A 21,440-nucleotide genomic window follows, 5' to 3' on the forward strand; every position below is an offset into this window, starting at 1 on the left:
GATAATACATATCCAATAAAATAATAATAGAATTCTAGCCACTTGATGTGCTTATCCGAAATTTCTGATCTAAATATCTTTACTGCCTACCATTCTCAATAATGCCTCATAACAATTAATTGAGGTGAGCCAGATATTCATGTTCTTCCATTCCACACTCTGACCATATAAAAAGATACTAAATCCACAACAACTCTACAAACTGATTCAGTATAAAATTTAGGTTATCGCAAAAAGGAAAACCCAAAACATCAAGAGACTCAGACTATTCACCAAATGAATTTTAAACTGGAACAATGGAAAAAAGTTATTAAAAAAAGTCCACAAAGAACCTGGTAATGTAGTTCTAGGTTGGTAGGAGACCAACTAGAAGCCAACAACCAGGATCTACTATGCACTGGGTAATTTGGCTAGGCCAAAATAGGTGAAAATTGTGAAATTAGGGTTAGGGTTTGATGGTTGGGTTAGGTCAAGTTGATGTAGTGGAGTCTACCAGTGAAGGTTACGTTAAGTTTCAATGGAGGAATGTGAGCTGGAATGGAATGGGCAGCAGATTATATTTAGGGTTTTGAGAAGTGGAAGATGATGGAATCTAGAGTTTAGAATGGGTGGATTGGGCAGCAACTTGGATCGAGCTTCCAATTAGGTGAGGGGACTAATCGATCCAATTATGAGGTAATTTCAATGGTCAGTTTGGGCTGGGTGATATTTAGGGTTTTGGGGAATGAATGGAGATGGGGTTTGTTAGGGTTTTAGTGGGAGGATGGGGCTGCAATGTAGATCAACTTCTCCTATGGGGCAGGGGAGTATTTGATCAAAAGATGGTGAGATTTGGTTGGTTGGTTGGTTTGGTCTGCACAGGATTTTGAGTGTTCGGGAAATTGAAAATAAAAAGGGGAATCTTAGGGTTGCGCTGTGAGCGGATTAGAAGAAGAATTGTAGGGGATGGGGTGATTCAAACTCACAGTTGTTGCATAGATCCCTCGGCAGCAGCTTGTTTCAAGATGAAAACTTGAATAAAAAGATCAAAACTTGAAGGTGATGCAGATCCAAGCACTAGGAAGAAGAAGCCGAAACCATGAAGTGGCTGTTTTACTATTTTCGTTGGAGCCTTTTATTTTTTGTAATTTGTTTTTCTTTAAGTAGGGGTAAAACAGTCTTTTAGTGTGCTTAGTATCCCCTCCACGATTTTAGAGGGATAGATTGTTCTTTTTATTATTTATTTTATTTGTTGAAAACTTGTATTCCTAGTTAGAATACAAGTGATTCAGTTGTAATTAGATTTCAGATTAGTGTCACTAGTCCTAGTCTGATTAGGACTGGTTTTAGGACTTGGAACTAGGATTCCAAGTCATATTTGTGTAAGGCTTTTGGCCATCTCTTTCTATTATAAATAGATAAATCGTGGGAGGCTCCCCCACAACTTCTACTTCAAAAATTCTCTGATTTCATATCTGAAACTGCTGCACTCAAACTGCTGCATCTGCTCCTTCTGCGAGTTTATATCCTTGTGGACTCAAGGTGGTTAAGGGTGGGTTCTCCTGCGACTCCTTGCACTGTGAAGGTCAGGAGGCTTCTTCAAGTATTCAAGCTGCTGCTGCTTCTGCACATTCAGACCTGCAACTAGTAAGTTACATCTGATTTATTATTTCCATTGCTGAACCCAAACCTGCTACTATTTTCCCTGCAAACCCTAGTTCTTCCTTAAGCCCTAAGACTCCTAAACTCTGCCCAGCCCTAACCAACCATCCAAACCTCTCCAAACTTCAACCGAACCCTTTCCCCCACCACTGTGACACTCAGCCAGAATCCCTTGGCCTGTCTCCCCTTAGAAACCCTAGATCCCTTTATTCCCTTGATTCCCAAAACCCAAAACCCTAACCCAATAATTCTGAAATCTTATTTCCTATTCAAACCTAACTAAAACCTATACCAATAGACTCCTAAAAACCTGCATACCATTACCCAATAAAACCCTAACTCAAACTCCAATTCCTAACCCTAATTTTGCCCTAATTAACCTAATCTGCCCCATTCGGCCAACCCTAATACACAACCTGGTCCTAAGTGAGACTTATTCCACCTAGGCTACATCAAATTGGTATCAGAGCTATGGAAGGACAAGGCAACCCTGTTGTTGATCCACCACGACCACCCCCACCTGATCCAATGGCTGCAATTCTCGACATGCTCCATAAGATCAGTGATCAGTTACAGATTGTTGAGCAAAGGCCAGCTGTGCCTATTGTAAACAACCCTCTATATGTAGAGGAGGATCGATTACAAGTACATTCTGAAGTTCATGGAACTCTGGGAAGGGATGAACATCACAGAGATCATCCTAGACGTCATAGGGACCACAGAGATTAGTCTAGATATGAACGAGGTTACAGGGATCGACGTAGGTATGACAGAGATGACTACAGAGAAGACAGGGACAGAACTACTGAAGCACCTCGAAGACCTAACTTTGAGGAATACTTGAGATCCTACTTCACTGGAGATGAAGGCCATAACAGGAGATTTGATAAACAGAAGGTCAAGCTCGAACTGAAAGAGTATGATGGGCATGGTGATCCACAGAAATTCTATGACTGGCTTGCTGCCCTAGATGACTATTTTGACTGGTATGACTTGCCTGAAGACCGAAAGATGAGACTGGCACGTACTAAATTAATTGGCTCTGCTCGAGAATGGTGGCGTAAGACAGAGAGGGACATGGAACGTGAAGGCATAACACCTACCAACTGGGAGGATATGAAGTATGATCTGAAAGAGAAGTACTTACCAAGACACTATACAGCTCAGATGCAAGATCAATTCAACTCCCTTCGTCAAGGGAATATGACTGTATCCGAGTACATGCAAAAGTTCGATTCTCTCTCAACTCGTACTGACACCATAGAAAGTGCTACTCAGATGTTATCTCGATTTCGGTTGGGATTGAGATCTGATATCATTAGAGCTATTGGCGTTGTGGATGTTCTGGACATCAAGGACTGCTTTGAGAAGGCATTGAAGGCTGAAGACCTATTGAGCACCACTAGAAGGTTTGGCTCCACTGCTGTCGACACCAGAAAATCTTTTCCAACATCCAAACCAACTAATGGTTACAATAGAGGTAATAACACCACTGCTGGTTCTACACGAACAACCCCCTACTCTGGCAGCTCTTCATGTGTGGACAAGGGCAAAGCCCCAATGACCACTAGTGAGTCAAATACTTGTTATCGCTGCAATGAAAAGGGACATTATGCTAAGGACTGCCCACAAAGACAAAGACCAATCAATGTAGCTGACAAAGAAGAAGACAGCCCTGACGAATTTGATGAACAAGGCATTTATGCATTACCCCCTGATGATGATAATGATGGGGCTGCTTATTTTGAAAACTTGGGTGATGAACTTGAAGATACCCGAGGTGTACAAGTAGTAGCACGTATATTGAGTGCTGAATCTAAAGGTGAAGATTGGCAACTTAGTTGCATCTTCTATACCCGCTTGCCAGCAGGTGACCGCACTGCCCAGATAATTGTTGATAGTGGTAGCTGCGTTAATGTTGTGTCTGAAGATCTTGTGAAGAAGGCAAATCTGAAATTTGAGAAGCACCCGATGCCTTACAAAGTCTCCTTATTGAATGGGAATAAGCTTGATGTGAACAAACGATGAGAATGACTGATGTTCTACTAGGGAGACTGTGGCTTTATGACAATGATGTTGCTCTCCTAGGAAGAAAAAATTTGTGTGTATTTCAACATAAAGGAGAAGAAATCAGGTGGTACCCACTTAATTTGCCTGCAGAAATACGGAAACGTCGTGTCATGCGCACTAATCAAAAGGGGACAAAATCTGAAAATAAATTGCTAGCTGTTTCGCAAAGGGAATTTGAACAAACCAGCCATGATACAGGTCTGGTTCCTGCCTTGGAAGTTGCTGCCCCATCCGAACAGAAGTTTACACAGCCCATCAAGGAATTACTGCAGGATTTTTCAGATGTAATACCCGAAGAACTGCCCAATGAGCTACCTCCACTCAGAGACATTCAACATGCCATCGACTTGGTACCTGGTGCTATGTTACCAAATCTGCCCGCCTATAGGATGAATCCCTCCGAGCATGAAGAGCTTAATAAACAAGTTGGAGAGCTTCTCAAGAAGGGGTTTATTAAAGAAAGCATAAGCCCTTGTGGTGTTCCAGCCTTGTTGACACCAAAGAAGGATGGTTCGTGGCACATGTATGCGGACAGCCGAGCTATCAACAAGATCACCATCAAGTATAGGTTCCCAATTCCTAGGCTTGATGATATGCTAGACATGCTGTCCGGTTCTAAAATCTTCTCCAAGATTGACCTTCGCAGTGGATATCATCAAATTCGCATCCGGCCTGGAGACGAGTGGAAGACAGCCTTCAAGACCAAAGATGGACTATTCGAGTGGAAGGTCATGCCCTTTGGACTGACGAATGCACCTAGCACCTTCATGAGAGTCATGACCCAGGTACTTCGTCCCTTCATCGGTAAATTTCTTGTTGTTTATTTTCATGATATTTTGGTGTACAGTAAAGACCCAGATGAGCACATAGACCACCTGAAACAAGTTCTCAGAGTACTCCGGCAAGAGAAGTTGTTTATCAATTTAAAGAAATGTTCCTTCATGCTGCCCAAGGTTGTTTTCCTTGGTTTTATAATTTCTTCAAAGGGTGTTGAAGCTGATCCGGAAAAGGTCTGAAGTGTTGTTGAATGGCCTACTCCGAAGACATTTACTGAAGTGCGAAGCTTCCACGGTTTGGCTTCTTTTTACAGGCGATTCATTCGCAATTTCAGTGCCATGACCATGGCACCCATAACTGAATGCACCAAACAGAACAAGGGTCCGTTCGCATGGACAGCAGCCGCTCAAAAGGCCTTCCAAGTGATTAAGAAGAAGATGATTGAAGCTTCGGTGCTACGCTTGCCCAACTTTGACCATATTTTCGAAGTTGCTACTGATGCTTCCCATGTTGGTCTAGGCGGAGTTCTTATGCAGAATGGGCATCCTATTGCATTCTACAGTGAGAAACTTAATGATGCCAAGACTCGGTACTCTACTTATGATATAGAGCTTTACGCTGTTGTTCAGGTCTGACGGCATTGGAGACACTACCTTATTGGCAAAGAGTTCGTCCTGTACACTGATCATGAGGCACCCAAGCACCTCCACTCACAGAAGTCCATTAGCACCAAGCATGCTCAATGGGTTGCATATTTACAGGATTTCAACTTTACCCTCAAATACAAGTCAGGAAAGGAAAATACAGTGGCTGATGCACTGAGTAGAAAAGTCCTGACCTTGAACACTTTCTCAGCCCATGCACTTAGCATCGAGCAGATCAGAGACAAGTATGCTAGTGACAAGGACTTTCATGTCCTATATGCTGATTTGAAGCAGGGTGGACAGCACCCTAAGTACTCATTACATGATGGTTACTTGTTCTTAGGAACCCGGCTGTGTATTCCCGATTCGTCCTTACGACACCACATTATCCGGGAGTTACATGGAGGAGGTTTAGGAGGACACTTCGGGAAAGATAAAACCATCTTACAGGTGACTGATCGGTACTATTGGCCTCACTTGGCCAAGGATGTAGAGCATGTAATCAAGCAGTGCCGAGTTTGCCAGCTAGCTAAAGGTACCAAGCAAAACACGGGCCTCTATTCGCCATTGTTGATCCCTCACCAGCCATGGGTTGATCTCAGTATGGATTTCGTACTTGGTCTTCCCCCTACTAAAGAAAGATTTGACTCCATCATGGTGGTGGTTGACAGATTCACAAAGATGGCTCACTTCATTGTTTGTCAAAGAACACTTGATGCTTCCCACATTGCCCAGCTATTCTTCAAGGAGATTGTGCGCATTCATGGGTTACCCAGTACCATCGTATCCGATCGTGATGTGAAGTTTATGAGTTATTTCTGGAAGACTCTATGGCTGAAGACAAACACCAAGCTTTTGTTCTCTATTGCATTCCATCCCCAGACTGACGGACAGACAGACAGAGGTAGTCAACAGGAGCCTTGGTAATTTGCTGCGCTGTTTGGTCCGAGATTATGAGAAGACGTGGCCCTCTATCCTTGACATTGCTGAGTTTGCATACAACAACTCCGTGAAGAGGACTACCGGTCGTACTCCTTTCGAGATTCTCCTTGGGATACAACCCCGCCGGCCGGTTGATCTCATTCCCTTACCCCCTCAAGCTCGAGTAATTGTTGCAGCCGATGAATTCATCTGCCATATCACCGAAGTGCATGCAGATGTTCACCGCAAAATTGCACTCAGTTATGATCACTACAAGTCCACTGCCGACAAGCATCGCCGGTTCGTTGAGTTCAAGCCCAGAGACATGGTCATGGTACGGGTGAATCCAGAGAGACACCAACCGGGTGTCAACCGTAAGCTCCATCCAAAAAAGATGGGTCCATACAAGGTGCTGAAATGTATTGGACCTAATGCTTATGTTCTAGAGTTGCCTGATGATATGGGCATAAGCAATGTTTTCAACATGGCTGACCTATACTTGTACATGGGGCATCATTCAGATGATGGCGATTTAGAGCACATGTTGCGGCTGCCCCAATTGAAGCCACCTTTGGAAGATGTGATTGAAGACGTTCTAGATGATATGCACAAGACGACTCGTCAAGGAGCCGGTTACCATTCTTTCCTTGTCAAGTGGAAAGGTCGCCCCCGTCAGGACAACACTTGGATACATGCTGATGATTTCAAGAGGCTCGATACGGAGTTATATGACCGCTACATGGCATTCACCCATTCATCGGAGATGAATGTTTCTAAGCCGGGGAGAGCTGATGCAGATCCAAGCACTAGGAAGAAGAAGCCGAAACCATGAAGTGGCTGTTTTACTATTTTCGTTGGAGCCTTTTATTTTCTGTAATTTGTTTTTCTTTAAGTAGGGGTAAAACAGTCTTTTAGTGTGCTTAGTATCCCCTCCACGATTTTAGAGGGATAGGTTGTTCTTTTTATTATTTATTTTATTTGTTGAAAACTTGTATTCCTAGTTAGAATACAAGTGATTCAGTTGTAATTAGATTTCAGATTAGTGTCACTAGTCCTAGTCTGATTAGGACTGGTTTTAGGACTTGGAACTAGGATTCCAAGTCATATTTGTGTAAGGCTTTTGGCCATCTCTTTCTATTATAAATAGATAAATCGTGGGAGGCTCCCCCACAACTTCTACTTCAAAAATTCTCTGATTTCATATCTGAAACTGCTGCACTCGAACTGCTGCATCTGCTCCTTCTGCGAGTTTATATCCTTGTGGACTCAAGGTGGTTAAGGGTGGGTTCTCCTGCGACTCCTTGCACTGTGAAGGTCAGGAGGCTTCTTCAAGTATTCAAGCTGCTGCTGCTTCTGCACATTCAGACCTGCAACTAGTAAGTTACATCTGATTTATTATTTCCATTGCTGAACCCTAACCTGCTACTATTTTCCCTGCAAACCCTAGTTCTTCCTTAAGCCCTAAGACTCCTAAACTCTGCCCAGCCCTAACCAACCATCCAAACCTCTCCAAACTTCAACCGAACCCTTTCCCCCACCACTGTGACACTCGGTCAGAATCCCTTGGCCTGTCTCCCCTTAGAAACCCTAGATCCCTTTATTCCCTTGATTCCCAAAACCCAAAACCCTAACCCTAACCCTATAATTCTGAAATCTTATTTCCTATTCAAACCTAACTAAAACCTATACCAATAGACTCCTAAAAACCTGCATACCATTACCCAATAAAACCCTAACTCAAACTCCAATTCCTAACCCTAATTTTGCCCTAATTAACCTAATCTGCCCCATTCGGCTAACCCTAATACAAAACCTGGTCCTAAGTGAGACTTATTCCACCTAGGCTACATCAGAAGGAGAACTTCAAAGGAACCACCCGGGTTTCACACCGCAAGGTGTTGATTGGATCAAACAGAAATCCCACTAGCCTTGATCAAACACAAGATAGGAAGCTTTGGCAGATGGAAAGGGGAAGCCAACAATGATGGAAGAAATGAAAGCCTTCTAAAAAATGATACATGGAATCTTGTGGCTCTTCCTCCAGGGAAAAGACCAGTTGGACGTAAGTGGGTGTTTGTGGTAAAACAGAAAGTGGATGGTACAGTGGATAGATATAAGGCACGACTTGTGGCCAATGGGTTCACCCAAACATATGAGATTGATTATTAGGAGACCTTTGCACTAGTTGCCAAACTGAATGCTGTCAGAGTATTGTTGTCTTGTGATATAAATCTAGGATGGGATCTGCAACAGTTGGATGTGAAGAATGCCTTCCTCCATGGAGAGCTCGATGAGGAGGTATACATGAATATTCCACTAGGTTTTTCATGTGACAAAACCCAAGGCAAGGTTTGCAAATTGAAGCGTTCACTTTATGGGTTGAAGCAATCACCTCGAGCGTGGTTTGGCAGGTTTCACAAGGCTATGATTTCTGTGGGGTATAAGCAGAGTAATGTTGATCATACTCTGTTTATCAAAAGGGTTGGTGATAAGATCACCATTCTCATAGTCTATGTTGAAGACATTGTGGTAACTGTAAATGACGGTAATGAAATCAGTCGGCTGAAGAGTTTTCTTGGATAGTTGGATAGGAGTATGAAATTAGAGATTTGGGTCAGTCGGCTAAAGAGTTTTCTTGGATAGTTGGATAGGAGTTTGAAATTAGAGATTTGGGAAAACTAATGTACTTCCTTGGAATTGAAGTTACCAGATCTTCAAAGGGCATCTTTCTCTCTCAAAGGAAGTATATCCTGGATTTATTGTTTGAGACTGGATTGTTAAGATGTCATCTTTCTGATACACCTACGGATGGTAGTGTACGACTAAAGGAGAAGGAGGTTGAACCTATTGGTAAGGGTCGGTATCAGCGTTAGGTAGGGGCGTTGATTTATCTTTCGTATACGCGTCCTGACATTGCTATAGCGTTGAGTCTTGTGAGTCAGTTTATGCATGACCCTTACTCTTCTCATATGGAGGATGTTCTTTGTATTCTTCGTTACTTGAAGTCAGCTTCAGGGAAAGGGATTCTTATGTCTCCTCATGATCACCTGCGGATAGAGGCCTATACAGATGTTGATTGGGTTGGCTCTCCAGACAGAGAGTCTATCTTTGGTTACTGTACCTTTCTAGTTGGGAATCTTGTCACCTAGAGCAGCAAGAAGCGGAATGTGGTAACTCGTTCTAGTGTTGAAGCCGAATTCCGTGCTATGGCAAAAGGTATTTGTGAGTTGTTATGGCTCAAGGGTTTACTACAAGATCTTGGTGTTCCTATTCGTCTTCCTATGATGTTGTATTATGACAACAAGGCAGCGATCAACATTGCTCATAATCCGGTACAGCATGATCGTACCAAGCATGTTGAGATTGACCAAACATTTTATCAAGGAGAAATTGGAAGGACTGGTTTGTGTTCCATTTGTGAAGTCTGGTGACCAGCTAGGTGATATTTTCACCAAGGGACTGACTGGCAGATTGTTTCATCCTATTTTAGTCAAGTTGGGCATGTTTGACATCTATCCTCCAACTTGAAGGGGAGTGTTGAATTATGTACACCAGTATACTGTGCGGGTACTCTGGAAACAGGGGTAAGGCTGCGTACATTTGACCTTCCCCAGACCCTGCTAAACGCAGGAGCCTTGTGCACTGGGTACGACCTTTTTTTTTTTTTAATAGCCGACTCTCTTAACATAGTCGGCTATAGTAGGGTTATTTCTGTCCTATGTATTTTCTTTCATTCATTATAAATAAGAGGGGCTTGGGGTGGTCATAAGATCATTCAAGCATTACAGCTCTAATTTGTTCTGCTAACACAAAGCAGTAGAAACTAATGAAAATAGTAACAAGAGATTTAGAAACTCAAAGATCTTGGCAGCTTCAATATCTCCCACGCCACCTGTCCATATCGGGCCCACAAAAGATCTTCACGAACAATAATTATGGCTATCTTGTTGCATTCCACCACATTCAACCATGTGGTTAACAATGTTCTTGCTAAGAGAATACAAGGCACAGTAAAAATAATAGTTGCACACAAAAAGGGAAATAGTAGTAATAATTAACAAGTCCAAAAGTAAGAGGCGAGGAGGGAGGCTAACTATTTGAGAAAAAATAGAGCAAAATTCCAAAAGAAAGGGCATTCACATTAGCTCAATATTCTTCCGCATAATTAGTGTGAGAAATTATACCTGTTGAACTGTACGTCGCCGAACAATCCTCACCCCTAAGCAGAAAATACGAGCATCGCACCCTGATAAAGATATCTTATTGATTCCCTCCCTCGTATATGCTGTGATCTGAGAAAACAAAATTCTAACTTTAAAACCCAAAATCCAAGAAAAAATAAAGCCTCAATGAGTGGGAAAGCATTAAAAAAAGAAAAGAAAAAGAAAGGCAGTGTCAAGCAACTATTCTGGGACAAAGAAATACGCATCTAAAAAAGGTAACAGTAAGTTCAAGGAAGGACACTCACTGCTGGACCATCATCACGACCATTAGCTCCCAACAACTGTGTTCCAGGTCTATTGGTTGTACGGACTTGCACACCTGTAAAGATATATCAAAGTTAAAATAAATAACATCACCGAGATGTAGATCAGTAAGATTTAAGAAAAAAGTGCCATAAACAAGTTGTTCAATTGACTCATTCGCTTGAATGGTGCAAGACTAGGCATAGAGCTGTATGTTGAGCCAATATATATACATATATATATACATACTATAAAGCTCTTTCTTTCAGGATCCTTGCACGGATTAATGGTATTAGATATTGATTTACACATTCAAAAATTGAACATGGGAAAATACTTCAAAATTATTCCAGCATTTACAAATAACCAAACTAAATATTCTGGTGAAGGTCAAAGAAGAAGAAAAAAAAGCCTAAATGGCTAAATCAGTTCAAGTCAAGAATCAACACGAACAGATCAAATGGGGAAAAGGAAACTTCTGCACAGAATACATCGCAATGCTGTAGAACCTTGAAGCCTACTGCTACATTTATGCATTGCTCTATGTGCCTTAAGAGGCTTGGAAATTTGTAGGACACTAGTACACAACATCATGGCTGCGATCAAGCACATAGAGTTACAAGCCCAAGATCACATGCATACCAAACAGACTTCTTGTGTCACTGGAAATGAACTATTTATTACATGTCCTCTTTTATAAAAGTTATGTTATTCAGAGTTCTAAAGCTGATGAAGATCCAAGCATCTGCAAGAAGCAGCCCTAAGATTAGGGCCTAGTGTTTGGAGCCTTAGTTTATTGTCATACTTAGTTTATTTCAGCTTTAGTTATTTCCCATATTTAGTTTTTTTTTTAGTTTAATTGTAAACTTAAATTGAACCGGTTCAAACCATGGTTCAATTTAAGTGAATTAATCCTATTGGTTGTTAGCTTCTTATTTCCTATTGGTAGTTAGGGAATCTTTTGTTTTAAGTGTTTTAATTCCATCCCTCCACGATTTTTAGAGGGAGAGATTTGTAGATTTGTAATAGGATTGGGCCTTAGGCCATATTATTTATTAATAAAATCGTGGGAGGCTCCCCCACAATTCAGACTTTAAAAAAATCGTTTTCTGTTGCTGCCATTGCTGCTGCTCCTTTGAAAGTGCTGCCTTGTGAGTAATATCAATGTGAAAGGGATTGATGGATCCCCAATCGACTCTTTGCGTCTGGTAGACCGGGAGGATCCTCTTTTCATCTCCTTGCACCTTGTAGATCGGGAGACATTATCTTCTTCAAGCTGCTGCCTTTTCAGATTTAGCTTTCAAGTAAGTAATTTGTTAGTTTTGCATTCACCCTTCTTCTTCTAATCCTCCAACCTAAGCCTATTGACTTCCATTGTCATCCCCTCCATTAATCCAATCGATCCACCCAAACCCTAGGTTATCTAGATTCTGCCCAGCCCAATTCCACCAACCAAATTCAATCAAATTTCACCCACAGCCCCTGTCACCTTCTCCTACACTCGACCTAGCTTGCAGCCTTATCTTAACATCTAAACCCTAATCCCTCTCATCTTCATTAAAACCCTAAAGAGCTACCCAGACCAATCCAGCCATTGAAACCTACCCATATCACAGCCGAACCTTCGCCTTACTGCCCTTAGTACTCGACCTCAAGCCCTAGCTCAAACCCTCACTCTAAACCCTAAAATCCATCATTCTTATCTTCCCCAAAACCCGAAACCCTAACCCTAATTTTCTGAAATTTAAATTTTCATTCAAACTTAACCAAACCTTCACTGTTAGCTTCCCCAAAACCTGCCTACCATTGCCATATAAGATTTATTTCCATTACCCTAATCCTAACCCTAGAATTTGACCTAAACCATCAAATCTGTCCAATCGGCCAGCAGGTCCTGGTTACTTGGCTCCTAGTAGACCCTTTGTCTATCTAGGACTACATTAAAAGTATTCTAGAAGTACACAACCCCACACAGGCCAGGATCTAATCAAATTTAATCAAATCGATACATAGACAGAATATATAACTGTTAGGAGAAATCAATAATATCACAAACCAGTGCTGTGATCAACTAAAAACTCTGGTCAGGTATGCAGCTATATCAAGCCTATCAATCGACCAAAAAATCTTGAAAATCAAGTAAGGATCGATAGATTATTCTAGGCTGCTTAGGATTCAAGCTAAATTCAAGAGCTGAAAATTACATCAGATATTGCAGAACAGATCTAAGAAATTGACTGGCTATGCTGTGAACAGAATTCGGAACTAAGATTTGAAGGCTAGAAACAATATCTCAGAAAATTAGTGAAATCGATGTATAGATCAAGTCAAAGAGAAGAAATCAGAAGAAACAAGAGAAGAAAAGAAAAACTAGAAGAAGAATATGATAATAAATAACGATAGATAGTACCTGATCGCAGGAAATGATCAGAACTAGAAAGAAGAACTCAGCATTCGGCCAGACCAGTATGTCACTAGCCATACATTTACAGCTTAACAGCACAGAAACTCTTTAAAGAATTCAGAATCAGGGGTAAGGCTGCGTACATTATGAACCCCCCAGACCCCACAGTGGCAGGAGCCTCATGCACTGGGTACGCCCTTTAATCATGCTAAATGCTAATTTATTATTAGGGAGAAAGAAGCCTGCCAAGCTGCATGCATCCTGCGAGCAGATATAGGGAGGGCGAAACGACCGCCCAGGCCCCCATGAAATGAAAAATCTCACTCCTGTTGGATGCACCTAAGCTGGTGCAGGGGCCGCGCAGCATGGCAGAGATCCCCTCCCTTAATTGTTTGTTGTTGTTGCCCTTTCATATTCATAACTTGACTCACTTTTGGACTCCTAATCACTCTCATACTGAATAAGAAAAAAACCAAAACCTCAAAATACGACTTTATTCTAGCTAACAAGCGTCCTAATCTAACTCAAAACTTTTTTTAACAAGTAGACGAAGACAACTACGACTAATCCCGTAGTCAGTCTTAAATCCCTATATGGGCTTATAAATCAGGCTCGTTACAATAAAACTTAAGAAAATAAAAGGCCCAACTTATATACTGATTACCCATAGCTCAATCTCAGCCCATTGGACTGTTGCCAGCCCTTGTGAACCTCCCAAGGTAGTGCTTAGGCTTCCTTAGTGGATCATATTGATCCACCCAGTCCAATGCAACTGCATCAAGTTGAGCTTCCAAAGAATCTGTTCAACTTAGACAGGAAGCAGAAACAGAATTTTATTTTAGTCTCCTAATATGTCCATTTCAAACAGAAATTGTTTTTTTGGGTGAATAAAAAAATTCATTACCAAAGAGAGAAAGATACAGCAACTCCCTAAGGGAGCAAACAGAAATTGTTATCACAACCCAAAATTAGTTTCCCTACTCCAAATAACATAATAATAACATCATCATCAAACAGAAATTGTTTTTGCAACCCACAAATAGTTTCCCCACTCCAAACAACATAGTAATATTTTATCATCATCATCAGCAGCAGCAGCAGCAACAGAACCATCACCAAGGGAACCAATACAGAACCATTTCCCCAATAGAGAAAAGCTAAGACACCTTCTAACCATGCCTATCAAGTAAGTTAGCTTCTATAAGCAAGCAAATTAATGTATACTACTTTTTAGCAAAAAGAATTATATTATAACTTCATCTGCTTGTAACTTGAAAGATCATGGAATGACTAAAAAACCCAAAATGTCCATACCATTGACCTGAAAATCAGCATATTGTGGCCACTGCATCCTGAATGGAACCTTATCATTGAGAAGAATACACCAAGCCTGAATGACAAAATAATACATTTACATAATTTGAACTCTACATCAGACCATAATTTCTCGATACAAATAAAATAATATTTGAACAACCATGAACAAACCTGAACATCATACTCAGGTTTTTGTAATAAATCTCTGTCAGCTCTTGTCAATTGAAATGTTCTTTCCACATTTTGCAATGGATTTGTCCTGGAAGACATGGAAATTAGCATATTTCACATAATTTTGAGAAAACATATTCTTTATCCAACAAGTGTACAGAGGCTACGAAGAAAACCACAACCACAATAATTGTATGGACCAATAAAGCCGTGGTGCTACGTATGGGATATCTGAGCGAAACTGAATGGAAAGATTTCTAAACACTATCTTAAAGCGAAATCCATGTTTAGACATGCCATCTCCTAGCCTTCACATGTCCCAATAAAATTTTCATGGTCAAATAAATAAAATTAAAAGGCTCCACCTCAATGTTATAAAATTTTAAAAGCAGACAAGCAATCCAAACTACAACTCAAGATACAACAAGAATTATGAAGTACACAGAACGGTCAAATTTTTAAAAACAGAGCCAGAACAAAATTCATTAGGGCCACGCTCAAAATTAAAACTAATGCAAATTTTTTAAACAGAAGATGTTTGATGTCGATGAAAATAGGGAAACATTTATCTCACATTCAAGGATGGAGTTGAAGCTCCAAGAAGGCAATAGTCATTTCTGCATATGTTGCCTTTGTGTGACTTTACATATATTCTGATCCCTGTGCCAAACAGGTAAAGCTGTGTGCAGCTTCCAGAATGAATCTCAACTTAAGATTGGGGGGCTGCCTGTCCCAACTCTACCTTCCATCCAAAGCCTTACATCACAAGGTTTTCCAAGTGGGATGCAAGATACAGCAGGTCCTAAAGATGCCAGTGCCCTCGCTTCCATTTGGATGAGACATGGCTAAGTAAATAGACATGGATTTATAGTATCGTTTTGCATGTTGAGTGTTATTCCTTAGTTAATAGAATAAGAAATGTCTGTGTGTTTTTCCTATTTAAAAAAATAAATAAAAGAACAATTCACTGACGACAATTGAACAGATAAGAGTTTTGGTTTCGAATGATAACAGAATAAGCATTCCTAGAGCAACAACTCAGCCTTATCCCAACTAAATGGGGTTGGCTACATGGATCCTTACCCTCCAATTAGCTCCATTTGAGGTCATACTTGATACAATGGCTAGGCTAAGCATGTCTTTTCTCACCAATTCTGTTCAGGTTTCGAATGATAACTGTTTACCGCATAAGCATCCCTATAGCAACAACAACTCAGCCTTATCCCAACCAAATGGGGTCAGCTATATGGATCCTAACCCTCCAATCAGCTCTATTCGAGGTAATACTTGATACAAGGCCTAGGCTACGCATGTCTTTACTCACCACTTCGCCCAGAGTCATTTTAGGTCTGCCCCTGGCTCTTTTAGCTCCTTCAATCTGAATCAAATCACTCCACCATACTGGAGCATCTAAAGGCCTACATTGAACATAGTCATGCCACCTCAAATGACTTTCTCATACTTATCATGTATAGGAGCTACTCCCAAATCACCTCTAATTTGATCATTCCTTACATCATCCTTCCTAGTTTTGCCACATATCCATCTCAACATTCTCATCTCAGCTACACATAGTTTATCTATATGATGCTTCTCAACCATGGTTCTAAATCTCAGTCGAAACTTGCAGTTTCGACCGAGATATCTCGGTTTCGCAAGAAACCAAGACGAGATATATGTGGAGTTTAAAAAGTCACATGTTTCGATGAATTTCGATCAGTTTCGCCCTATTTCGATCAAGATGTTAGTAATTCGCAAGTTTCGACATTTATGCTCATCGAAACTTGAGGAAACCTGGCTCGAAACTAGGACAGATACTTATTTATGCCTAATATCATTTAAGTTCACTTAAGATATTATTCATAAATAAGCAAATACCCCCCCCCCAACTATTTGAATCCAATAAAAATAGTTAAAAATCAAATTCCAAAAGGATAAAAAAGTCAACTCCCCTGTTCAAGAAAAAATTTTGGATTTTCGACGGTAGGTGCAATTTTCAAATTTTAAATTATGGGGGTTTTCTCAAATCTATAAATTCCATAAATCTTAATATGGTAAAACATTGCTAAAAACCAAGTGCGGTAAACTATTCATTTGTTTTGATGTCTAAAAAAATATTTTCACTCGGAGTGATTTTAAACAGCATTCGCACACACCAAACTAAGTTTGACCAGAACATAACTCCTTCAATATCAATCAGCTTTAAGCAATCTTAGATTTGTTTGAAAGCATTGGGGTTCAAAATGTCAAAAATAGGCAGTACCAAGAATCAAGGGAAAAAAAAAAAAAATTGGGCCTCGAAACCAAGGTTCGAGTTAGTCTGGAGAAAGTCCTAGGTTTCGACCGATATGGTCAAAACCAAGACAATCTCGGGTTCTGACTGATCGAAACCAATGTCGAAACTAAGATTTAGAACCTTGTTCTAAACAGCCCAACATTCCGCACCATACATCATAGCAAGCCGGTCATATGACTGTCCTATAGAATTTTCCTAAGGTTTAAAGGAATACGTCGATCATACAACACACTGGATGCACCTCTCCACTTCATCCATCCTATTTTAATTCTTTGTGAAACTGCTCATCTTCTTTATTTATGATTGAGCCCAAATACCTAAAATAATTACTTCGTGGAATCTCCCTCCCATTAATTTTCACCGTCTCATTATCCATCCTAGTGTAACTAAAGTTACACACCATATGCTCCGTTTTCATTTTACTTATCTTAAAACCTTTTGAATCCAAGGTTGATCTCCATAACTCTTTACAAACTCTTGTCATAAGCTTTTTTAGGTCAATGAAGACCATATGGAGATCCTTCTAGCAAACTCTAAATCTTTCCATGAGTCTCCTAAGTAAATAGCTTATGTCATGGATCTTCCTGGCATAAAACCAAATTGGTTCTCCAAAATAGTAGATTAATATCTTAGGCGAGTTTAAATAACTCTCTCCCATATTTTCATAGTACGACTCATTAGTTTTATGCCTCTATAGTTATTGTAGCACTGAATATCATCTTTATTTTAATAAATCAGAACCACAATGCTTCTCCTCCATTCATCTAGCATTTTTTTTGTGAACATAATCTTATTAAACAACTAGGTTAGCCTTAATAAGCCACAAATGGCTAAGCTCTTGCACACTTCTAGTGGGACCTCATCTAGTCCGGGTGCCTGGCCCACTTTAATCTTCCTTAGCTTCTTTTACTTCAGGCACCCTAATTTTCGGTATATATCTATGACGTGGTGTCATGATGGGTAATGATACCTTCCCGGACACTTAGTTAGTAAGTTCGGGAACGGCAATTGAACGGGAACGGATACGTACGGCAATTAAACGGACTAGATGGTAATAATACTTTTCAAAAATCCGGCTTCATAAAATGCATACGGTAATAATACGGTACGCGTTTAATACGGCATAGACGGCAATAATACTTTTAAAAAAACGGACATATATTCATTATATAACATGCATTCACCACCTAATAAACAAAATAATATCATGATTTTATTAACTAAAATAAACACAATAATATAATATGCTATATAACATCTCTAAGATTATCATTTAACATACCAAAATATCAATAATCTACAAGAAATGAATGTAGATTGTCTGAAAATGACATGAGCAAGTTGATTACCTTATCATTAAATCATTCTTCCAACATTACATTTCTTTCTATCTACAATGAGATAACCATATATTTTTAACCAGATGTGTTCTTGTGAAGGGGGATGAGTTCCCACTAATTAACCAACACAAGACAAGAGGGAGAGTTCCAGATATGGATCTCCACTATACACATAAGCTACAAGAGACAGAAAAACACGAATAAAATATAATAGAGATTGAGCCGTTCTCGCCAATATCACACCAGATTCATTTGCTTCACTACCACCATCAAAGTTCAAAGACCAGAGAAACAAGAGGAGAGTACAAGACTTAAGTGCCGCTTTGTTGAACGGAGATGGCGAGGATGATTGGAGATGGAGGGCGGCTACTGTTGCCTGCTACGGTTGGATGTTCGACGCAAATCGAAAGGGACGAAAGGGAAAGTGAAATCGTTTCCCTAAATTCTAATCTTTTAGGTAATTTTTTTTAAAAAAAAAAAAACGTATAATACGCGTATTATACGAGTATAATACTCGATCGATTAAAAAACGCGTTTTTTTATAAAAATACGGGGACGGGAGTATTATACGTTTAAAAATACAGGGACGCATATAATACGCGTATGATACGCGAATTTACTAACTAAGCCCGGACACTATTACTTGAAATGTCTTCATTTAGTAGGCTGCAGAAACAATCTTTACATCTCTCCTTAATGTCCTCATCCTTTATTAGTACATTCCCATCTTAACTTTTAATACATCTAACATGGTTGAATACTCTACTCTTCCTTTCCCTCACTTTAGCTATCTTATAGATAGTTTTTTCCCTTTTCCTTGTGCTCAAATTGTTAAAAAGATCTTTATATTCTTTCACCCTTGTTCTTCCCACAAACTTCATAGCTTCACTTTTGGCAAATTTATACATTTTCACATCTTCTACATCCTTAGTCTTTAACCATGTCTTAAAACTAGCTTTATTAACCTTAATGGTTGCTTGGACCTCATCATCCCACCACCAAGTTTCCCACTTTCCCTAGAGCAATGACGTCTTCCTTTTGATTCTGCTAGGACATCTTTAGCAACCTTCTAAATAAAGTCCCACCTTCTCTGTTTGGCCAGATTATCAGTAAATGATTTCAAGATTTCTCCTTTTAAGTTCCATAACCTATCCTAGGGCAAATAGACATACATTTCTTACGTTCGGTGTAATAAGACACATATCCATGACCACTAATTCATTTTGTGTGGTTAGGCTCTCCCATGGTATAACCTTACAATCGTTACATAACAACCTATCGGACCTTCTTGTTAAAAAAAAATTTTATTTGGCTACTGTGTGTCTATGATGCCCACTCTTGAAGGTAACTAAATGCTCCTCTCTTTTCAAAGTTATGTGTTCATAATGGATAGATCATAAGCCACAACAAAATCTAAAACTGAAGTCCCCTCCTCATTCCTCTCTCTTTTGGTGTCAGCTGCCAACCTGACACACTTAAGCATCCCTTGAGCATAGTTTCCAGGCCCAGCCTAGGCATCCAGGTGGATTTTTGGGGGTCTAGGCGATTGTCGCCTTAGTGGTATCGAACCAGGTTTGGCCCTTATTTATGTTTAAGTAAATGTTCTTATATTTGTTATTTCATTTACTTAAGATATTATTCATAAATAAGCAAATATCCCTTATTTGAACCAAATAAAAATAGTTAAAATCAAATTACAAAAGGATAAAAAGTCAACCCCTATCCCTATATGCTTAATATTGAATGAATGTCGGGCCTTCAAGTTCAAATCTCCTCCAAGGAAGGCAGTTGGGCAGCAAATCTCCTCCGAATGTTGTTTCGAAACATGGTATTTATATAACTGATTTTGTGACATTTCGGCGAGATACCGAAATCTCAGCCGAAACCATGTAATATTCTGATATCGCATGTTGTTTCGACTCGAGACTTGTCGAAACCAAGAAAATCACCGAGATCTCGCAAGACCTTGAACCATGGGTGAGAAGCCCCCCCATCCCCTTCTTCTCCTTCATCTCTACTTTCTCTCATTCTCAGTTTCCATTTTCATACCCTGAAACTATATATTCTGTGGGAGACCACCTTTTGATGCAGGAGCACGTTCTTGGGCAGGACAGAACCTGTTTGTGAACCCAGATCGAGAATTGGGTCCAGATTTGGGTTATTGGTCCTGTAGGATAAATTAAATATTTATTTTCTTTATCAGGATGACATGTAATCTTTATGTATTTTATTTGATTTTTAATTGGTAGGAGATAACCTTGTAGGGAGTTAATAGGTTCCTTAGTTGAGTTAAATTGGTGATTTTAATTTCCTTCGTTGGGTTAATTTCTATACTTTGTTTGGAGTTTTTATTTATTACCTTGTAACCTCTGATGGAAGATAAAGATTTGAAGAATAAAATAGTGAATTGTTTGGTAGTAACCTGCGTAGCTTAGGGAGTCATTCCTTTTCTCTCCCCCCCCCCCTTTCCCTGCGATCTGGTTTCCCTCTCTTTTTCTGTTTTCTTTTCCGCACCCCTGTTTCTAACGATACTTGCAGCCCAACAGTTGGGTATCAATCTCCTTGGTCATTCTTTTGTTCACTTTGGGAACTACAGTTTAGATCATTCATCCATAGGAGATTCAAACCCCCCACCCCCAACCCCCCCCCCCCCCCAAAAAAAATAAAGATCCAGACCAAACTCACCAAAGAGCCCTTTAATTTTGGTAACAATACCTGCACCCAAATCTGTTTTCAATTCTACTGCAAGGCTTGGTTTGCAGAGAAACAATCAATCTCTTATCTGACATTTTGGAGCCACTGTTGGTTGACTCTAAGAGGCTTAGGGGTTACGAATTCAACCCCAAAGTGGCACTTCAATTGGATTACCAGTGAGGGAGTTCGATGACATAGAATACTCCGGATTTTTCCGTTTTGTATTCTGGCTTTTCTCTTCCTATCGTAAGGTAGAAAAAACTCTTGGTGACAGGATTTTAATCATTACCATATCTCCCTATAACCCACAAATGCCCTTCCCTTCTTTATGAATTCTGTTTTGCCCTTTTATTTTGATTTGTTGCAACTTGGAAGTTTATCCTATTACAATAAATCATAGCCTTATTGTATTCATGCCCTAAGTTACTTTAAGATTCCCCTTATTTACAATTCTTCCAACATCCTTATTCTTAGGTTCAAGTGTTCAACATAGCCCTATTACTGCTGTTAAGGAGGGGTTTGCTTGATGTAATCTAGTACATTCGATACTATTGTTGGGTTGGAAGTCTGATTTGTTGACCAGTTGATTCTGACCCATCATTTTCCCTACTCTAAAACACCAGAACTGAAAATTCCAGTACAAAAAGTATGTGGGTTGGAACTTAGACGAGATGATTTACTTTAGGAGAAGGCAGTCCA

At 40.0% G+C, this 21,440-nt stretch overlaps 1 protein-coding gene across 7 annotated transcripts in view; it reads right to left on the reverse strand.

Moving 5' to 3' along the window:
* Positions 1 to 21,440, reverse strand: part of LOC122666712 (E3 SUMO-protein ligase SIZ1-like) — a 59,869-nt gene that overhangs the window by 8,016 nt on the left and 30,413 nt on the right. For all 7 annotated transcript variants that reach the window (XR_006333705.1, XR_006333708.1, XR_006333709.1 and 4 more), the window contains 4 exons: positions 14,412 to 14,499; positions 14,238 to 14,313; positions 10,522 to 10,595; positions 10,238 to 10,345 (listed from right to left, as the gene is read on the reverse strand). Coding sequence is in view for 1 of the 7 variants with exons in the window: in XM_043862771.1 (XP_043718706.1) it covers positions 10,238 to 10,345; positions 10,522 to 10,595; positions 14,238 to 14,313; positions 14,412 to 14,499 (346 nt within the window). In the remaining 6 variants the exon portion in view is untranslated. The remainder of the gene's footprint in view (positions 1 to 10,237; positions 10,346 to 10,521; positions 10,596 to 14,237; positions 14,314 to 14,411; positions 14,500 to 21,440) is intronic.

The sequence above is a fragment of the Telopea speciosissima genome, chromosome 1, assembly GCF_018873765.1.
Source record: "Telopea speciosissima isolate NSW1024214 ecotype Mountain lineage chromosome 1, Tspe_v1, whole genome shotgun sequence".
In the NCBI taxonomy this organism is placed as follows: Eukaryota; Viridiplantae; Streptophyta; class Magnoliopsida; order Proteales; family Proteaceae; genus Telopea; species Telopea speciosissima.